This window comes from Salarias fasciatus, chromosome 4 (genome assembly GCF_902148845.1).
Source record: "Salarias fasciatus chromosome 4, fSalaFa1.1, whole genome shotgun sequence".
In the NCBI taxonomy this organism is placed as follows: Eukaryota; Metazoa; Chordata; class Actinopteri; order Blenniiformes; family Blenniidae; genus Salarias; species Salarias fasciatus.
This window is the reverse complement of record NC_043748.1, coordinates 5733125-5740145: the sequence shown is the minus strand read 5'-3', so window position 1 is coordinate 5740145 and position 7021 is coordinate 5733125. Positions and strand designations below refer to the sequence as shown.

Below are 7021 nucleotides of genomic sequence, written 5' to 3'. Positions count from 1 at the left end.
GATGACTGAATGGCAAAAAGCAATCCTACTTACCTGATAGCTCTTTTAGTACTGATATCCAAGTATTACATTCATGACTGTAAACATTTTATTGTTCAAACATTACATTTTCTCAAACACTGACAAAACTAAGGGCAGGTTAAACAGTAGAAATCTGTAGTTTACTGGGTGTGTTTTTTAAATTCAAACCCCCCCGGCATGAGCTGTAATTTTTTATTTTTATTTCATCTTTGTGCTGTTGTGCATGTATTTGTACTGTCCATATAAACTTGTTACTGTTCACTGACAATTTGTCGTGTTGTCCTGGGACAAAGTGTTAGTATGAATAAAGTTTTTTTTTTTTAATAACAAGTCTCTGCGTGAGCGTGTACGCCCTTGCGTCTGCTGTGACGCAGCTCCGTCAACCCGGAAGCTTGACTGCACGCGTTGACAACGCAAGGAGCGGGTTATTGCAAAGAAAAGCTAGCTTGCTAATATTAGCATCGCTGATATTTGGCGTTGTTTGGACAAAAAATGATCTCGTCAAATGATAAAGCTGATGTTGTGTTTGTGAGTTACACCATTCAGTACACCGTTGGTTTTGTGTGTTTGTGGCTACTTTGTATTTTTAACTTTTTAGAGGCTTGCTTGACTGTGTTGAAGTTTTGCCCGCTAAGCTAAAATAGCTACAGTGCAATGCGTTGTCTTATGAACTTTTAATTATTGTGCACTTGTTGTGCACTACGTGTTTATACTCACTTTGCAAAAATTATAGACGGTAAAACCCCATACTACCTGTATCGTTTTTTCCTGTTTCACGACAATGTTAGCTTGAGCTGTCGTAACCGTATTGCTTTGCTGTGCTTGTGATTGTTGTGTTAGGAAGAAGATGATCTGCCTTATGAGGAGGAAATCATCAGGAATCCATACTCGGTCAAGTGTTGGATGCGTTACATAGAGTTCAAACAGAATGGACTCAAGTCAACTCTCAACATGATTTATGAGCGGGCTCTGAAAGAATTGCCTGGCAGGTAAATGAGGGAAAACGCTTCAAATACCACATAAACATTTTAGCAAAAAGACTGAAAAATCCCAGCTAATCCATAAATGAAGTCCTTACAAATGTACAGCATCATCGTCATATATTAACACGGTAACACACATATAGATGTTATGTAGCATTGGTTTTGACTGTAAATGAAAATACTGTTGAGTAATACGGTATTCACGAAATTATATCTTCATTAAACTTTGTGAAACTTCTATTTTCTTGTCTCGCTAATAATGGCTCTCCTTGTTCGTTTCATTATCCAGCTATAAGCTCTGGTACAATTATCTTAGAGAGAGAAGGAAACAAGTTAAAGGCAAATGCATCTCTGAACCCATCTATGAAGAGGTCAATAACTGCCACGAAAGAGCACTCGTGTTCATGCATAAGGTAATATTTCCCACACAACTTATTGCTAAGATGTTTTTTAATTCAGTGTGATCTTGGCCATTGTTGATCTTAAAACTAATCTGTCGTCTTTCTCTCTGCTAGATGCCGAGAATATGGCTTGATTACTGCCAATTCCTTGTGTCCCAATGCAAGATCACAAGAAGTCGACGAACATTTGATCGTGCACTCAGAGCTCTGCCAGTAACTCAGCACCCACGTGTCTGGCCACTGTATCTTCGATTTGCCCGTAACCTTCCCCTGCCCGAAACAGCCATCCGGGTGTACCGCAGGTACCTGAAGGTGAGAGTAATATGAAATAACATAACATAAAAAAGTGTAGGATTTAAAATGAAGGCTGTATTTGGGACACCTGTGTTTCCTCTAATCTTAACCCTCTATCTAAACGCCTGAAGGTTGTTTGACAAATCAGACTTTATATATTTTAGGTGTTTCACTATTTGCTCCTAAAGCTGCAATATATTCTAGAGCTGTTGGTTTAGCTAAAATTCAGAATAATTTCACAAACTGTAACCATGTCTTGTCCAAACAAAAGTGATTATTAGAATAAAAACAATAATTGAAGGTCATCAACTGGCTAAAGAAACGTAAATAGTATCATGGTTATTTTATGTAATTATATATTTTTTTGTCTTACAGCTTTCTCCAGAGAATGCAGAGGAGTACATTGACTACTTACGATCTGTTGGCCGCTTGGATGAAGCAGCTGTGCGTCTCGCTGCTGTTGTCAATGATGAAAGCTTTGTTTCCAAAGAGGGCAAGTCAAACTACCAAGTAAGATATGTTATTCTGATTCCAAGTAATTTGCATTGTGTTTGTCTCAAGGGCAAAGCTTGGAAATGTTTACCATACTTTTTCTTCATTCATTTCCGATACAGCTGTGGCATGAGCTCTGTGACCTAATCTCCCAAAATCCAGACAAAGTGACTTCTCTGAATGTAGGAGCTATCATCCGAGGAGGCCTCACTCGCTTTACGGACCAACTTGGGAAACTTTGGTGCTCTTTATCAGACTACTACATCAGGAGTGGGCACTTCGAAAAAGTATGTTTCCTCTGAGTATACAACATTTTTCTGCATAAAATATAACAGATTCAAACGATTGAAAGGTATTTTTTAAACCATTGTGGCAACCATTGGCTTTTTTTTTAATTCGTCTTTGTTTTTTTTCCTCAGGCACGTGATGTGTATGAAGAGGCCATCCTTACAGTGGTAACTGTAAGGGATTTTACACAAGTGTTTGACAGTTATGCCCAGTTTGAAGAGAGCATGATTGCTGCCAAAATGGAAACGACATCTGAGATGGGGCAGGATGAAGAAGGTGTGTGGATTCATCCAGAGAGATGCTGTAGAGATGCTTTGTTCACCAGTCTCATTTCTTTTCTTTCTCTCTGTACCCAGATGACGTGGACCTGGAACTTCGACTCGCCCGATTTGAGCAGCTAATAGCTCGGCGGCCTCTACTGTTGAACAGTGTCCTGCTCCGGCAAAACCCGCACAATGTGCATGAGTGGCACAAGCGGGTTAAGCTGTACGAGGGAAATCCCAGGCAGGTGAGTTCCAGATCATTTACTACACCCTGAATTTTGCAAAAATCATTGACCTCTGTGTTGTGCATTAACAAACTCATTTTTTCATGCAGATCATCAACACATACACTGAGGCAGTACAGACCGTGGATCCCATGAAAGCCACAGGGAAGCCTCACTCGCTCTGGGTGTCCTTTGCTAAATTCTATGAAGACAATGAACAGCTGGAAGACGTAAGTCCAAAAAGTCTTTCCACCAAAGTTTTCCAAATTTCCAAAATTTCAGATCTTACTTATATATTTAATATCCTGTGTATCTTAGGCCAGGACTATCTTTGAAAAGGCGACGAAGGTGAACTTCAAGCAGGTGGATGACCTCGCAGCAGTGTGGTGTGAATATGGCGAGATGGAGCTTCGCCATGAGAATTACGAACAGGCACTTCGCATACTGAGGGTAAGATATTTGCCATTTTAATTTACCCAGATGTATAGGAGCATCTAGTGGCAGGATTGAGTAAAGACAAAGTAACTGGGATCATATTTATTCCTTCTTTTGTCTTCTCATATTCTCATTTGTCCAGTTAGAAGGAATCTCAAAGCACCTATAACCAAACTGACTCATTCACAGTACATTTGAGGCAAACTTTTGAAAATATCAGCTCAGAAATTGTATTTCATCATCAGTACTTGCACATTTATTATGGCAGTTGTATTCAAGTAGGAAAAAAGCCTTGTTGCATATTTTTGAATATATGGAACTGTGTGTACATGTATTGTGATGAATCTTAACTACTGTAAGCCATTTTTATTTTGCTGACTTGATTGTAGAAAGCTACTGCCATTCCATCCAAGAAAGCGGAGTACTTTGATGCATCTGAGCCAGTCCAGAACCGAGTCTACAAGTCCCTGAAGGTCTGGTCTATGCTGGCTGACTTGGAGGAAAGTCTTGGCACTTTCCAGGTGTGTTTACTATTTATCTATTATATTCTGTTAGCCAAAAAAAAGCGGTGCATAAAATCATAATGCAAATTAAATTGATTGTCTGATTAATGATTTTTTTTCTTTCTTCAGTCGACAAAAGCTGTCTATGATCGGATTATTGATCTCCGAATAGCCACTCCTCAGATTGTCATCAATTACGCCATGTTCCTTGAAGAGCACAACTACTTCGAAGAAAGTTTTAAAGTAATGACACCACTCGTTTTCCAACTGATAATTCATTTTCGGTTTGGATTTAGGTCTTGCCTATTGCAAATTGACTTTATAAAATTACTCCATGTCTTTGTTTCAGGCATATGAACGTGGCATCGCTCTGTTCAGGTGGCCAAATGTTTATGACATTTGGAACACTTACCTCACCAAATTCATTGATCGTTATGGCGGGAAGAAGCTGGAGCGAGCCAGAGATCTGTTTGAACAAGCCCTGGATGGCTGCCCCGCCAAGTTTGCAAAGAGTAAGTTGATTAAAACACACTGACTCCTTTTGTATATTTACTGACATTTTATTTTGCTTGTTTATGAAATGAACATTTCGTATCTCTTCTAGCCATCTATTTGTTGTATGCCAAGTTGGAGGAAGAGTATGGTTTGGCACGTCACGCCATGGCTGTCTATGAACGAGCAACGCAAGCAGTAGAGACTGAGGAGAGGCATCACATGTTCAACATCTACATCAAGAGAGCGGCTGAAATCTATGGCGTTACATACACCCGAGCAATCTACCAGAAGGCCATTGAGGTATTGAGGAGTGGTACTATGAATATTCTTTGTTGAAAGTTTTTATTTGAATTATTTTAATTTAATTAAGTCACTGTATTCTGCAGTTACACTTGAACATCAAACCTGTCGGAAGTTCATTGTCACCTTTCTAACGTCTAATCTCTGAACCATAATGCCTCTACTTGTCCAGGTTCTTCCTGATGAACACGCAAGGGACATGTGTCTTCGATTTGCGGACATGGAGAGTAAACTGGGTGAGATTGATCGGGCCAGAGCAATCTACTCCTACTGCTCCCAGATCTGTGACCCCAGGGTGAGAGAAACCACATTCTCCTCTACTTCTTACTCAACAGTCACTTTTCTATCTAAGCTGTCAGAAAATTTCAGATTTATGCATTTTTGAATGTGGGTCTTCCAGGTGACGGCAAACTTCTGGCAAACCTGGAAAGAATTTGAAATCCGCCATGGAAATGAGGACACCATCAGAGAGATGCTGAGAATTAAACGCAGTGTTCAGGCTACTTACAATACCCAGGTCAACTTCATGTCCTCTCAGATGCTGAAGGCAACAACAAGCTCGACGGGCACCGGTGAGAACATTTATACCAACTAAATGTTTAAATTGTGTTTGTTTTTGGAAAAATGCTTTGAGTTGTCCGATTATCAAGAAGCGTTTCACAATATAAAGTCACTTTATATTGGTGACTTTAAAAGGTCACTACATATTTCACATAGCATCTTCTAAATACTCTCTCAATGAAACTGAATTTGCTGTTGAGTTTCACGCATTCTCTTTTTGTGTGTGTGTGTGTGTTTAGTGTCTGATCTTGTTCCTGGCCAAATGGGAATAGATGACATGAAGATGTTGGAGCAGAAAGCACAGCAGCTTGCTGCAGAAGCGGAGCAGGACAAACCTAAGCCCAAAGAGAAGATCCTCTTTGTCAGGTTTGTCGTTTGTTTTATTTACTGTCATTGAAAAGTATTGGTTAAAACATTTACTTTGCTTGACCTGACTGCATCTTTCATCCCTCCATCTTTAATACCACTTACACCCTGCTCAGGTAGAAGGGTGCTGGAGCTAATCCCAGCAAACTGGGAGAGGGCAGGCTACAATGCTGTACAGGATGCGTCTTTCAGTCAAGTAAAATTGAAACTTTGCTTCTGTTTTCTCTCCTTACCTGTGCAGGAGTGACACCTCCCGCAGCGAGCTGGCTGAGCTTGCCAAACAAGCCAATCCTGATGAAATTAACATTGATGATGATGATGAAGACGATGACGGCCAAGGGCCAGATGGTCAGTGACAAATAATGAAGAGAAGAAGTTTGTTTTCGTATTTATGCCAGCTTGTTATTCATGTAAAACTGACTTCCTCTTGGTTTTTACAGAGGTGCAACTCGAACAGAAGAGCATTCCCACTGCGGTCTTTGGAGGACTCAAAGATGATTAAAGGACAACTCACTCATTGTTTTTTTGTTTGTTTGTTCTTTTTCCCTAAGACATTGACTTCTTTTTTGTGATTATTTAGTTGATTGATTATTAAGTTTGTTAAATCTGCTACTATCTTTTTTTTTCTTTTTAATATGGTGTTAATATTTTATTTGGGTTATCTCTGTTCTTTACACATTCATTATTTTAGCCTTGGATGCAATGACTAGTTTTGGCCTCACGGTGTCAGTCCAACTCAACCATGAGGCTGAAGATGTTTCTGAGCAGTAATGGCATAAAATTCTACTATCTAGATACCTGTGAATTGTCAAGAGAAAATGTCATTTCACTTCCTTCGAAAACCAAACCTTGTTTAACATGAATTGGAAAAAAGCTCTTTAATAAATTGGAATGACAAGATCAGTTCAGCCCGAGTGGAAAAGTAGGGGAGGAGCATAGTTTGTTCAGCAGAGAGCATTCATCTGAAAGTAGAGCTTAGTATTCAAGCCTTGCATTGTTACCTTGAGGATCACAAGTAGGTGGGTGTCTTACAGAGCCCAAGGCCTCTTTCATAACATGTACAAATGTCACATTCCTCTTCCAGTGTTACATGTGCAAGTGCCATTGTAAAAAAAAAAAAAAAAAAATGACAAGGGATATAAAACATTTTCATAGCATATCACAAGGGGGCAGTTTTTTGCCCCAACTAATCATTTTTAGATCAGAAGCAGCTTAAAACTCCAAATATTGTAAAGATTTCTGATATGCAGTTTATGAGGTGGTCAGGTTTTTTTTGTTTTTTTTTTTTATGAAGGGGGTATACGGTTCTCACAACTGCCCACACTGTGTTGAATCTTTCATTAAAACAAGTGATTATACCTTTTACAATAATAAAATGTTTTTGTTCACTTAGAA

At 39.3% G+C, this 7021-nt stretch overlaps 1 protein-coding gene across 1 annotated transcript; it reads left to right on the top strand.

Moving 5' to 3' along the window:
• Positions 1–407: 407 nt before the first annotated feature.
• On the top strand, positions 408–6783 carry xab2 (XPA binding protein 2). Its single transcript, XM_030090497.1, has 19 exons — positions 408–549; positions 862–1010; positions 1294–1417; positions 1520–1717; positions 2075–2209; positions 2314–2478; positions 2611–2755; positions 2836–2987; positions 3077–3196; positions 3285–3416; positions 3791–3922; positions 4034–4147; positions 4254–4416; positions 4509–4699; positions 4872–4994; positions 5100–5271; positions 5500–5626; positions 5868–5974; positions 6067–6783. Exons 1-19 carry the CDS (start codon positions 514–516, stop codon positions 6126–6128), a joined length of 2547 nt encoding a protein of 848 aa, XP_029946357.1. The 5' UTR covers positions 408–513; the 3' UTR covers positions 6129–6783.
• The last annotated feature ends 238 nt before the right edge of the window (positions 6784–7021 follow it).

What these genes read in the sequence shown, in the direction of transcription:
- xab2 (XM_030090497.1), top strand. Translation starts at nt 514, where the DNA reads ATGATCTCGTCAAATGATAAAGCTGATGTTGTGTTT. An exon ending in CCCCGCCAAGTTTGCAAAGA is followed by an intron (nt 4,417 to 4,508) that starts GTAAGTTGATTA and finishes TATCTCTTCTAG; the next exon opens with CCATCTATTTGTTGTATGCC. An exon ending in TGACGGCCAAGGGCCAGATG is followed by an intron (nt 5,975 to 6,066) that starts GTCAGTGACAAA and finishes TGGTTTTTACAG; the next exon opens with AGGTGCAACTCGAACAGAAG.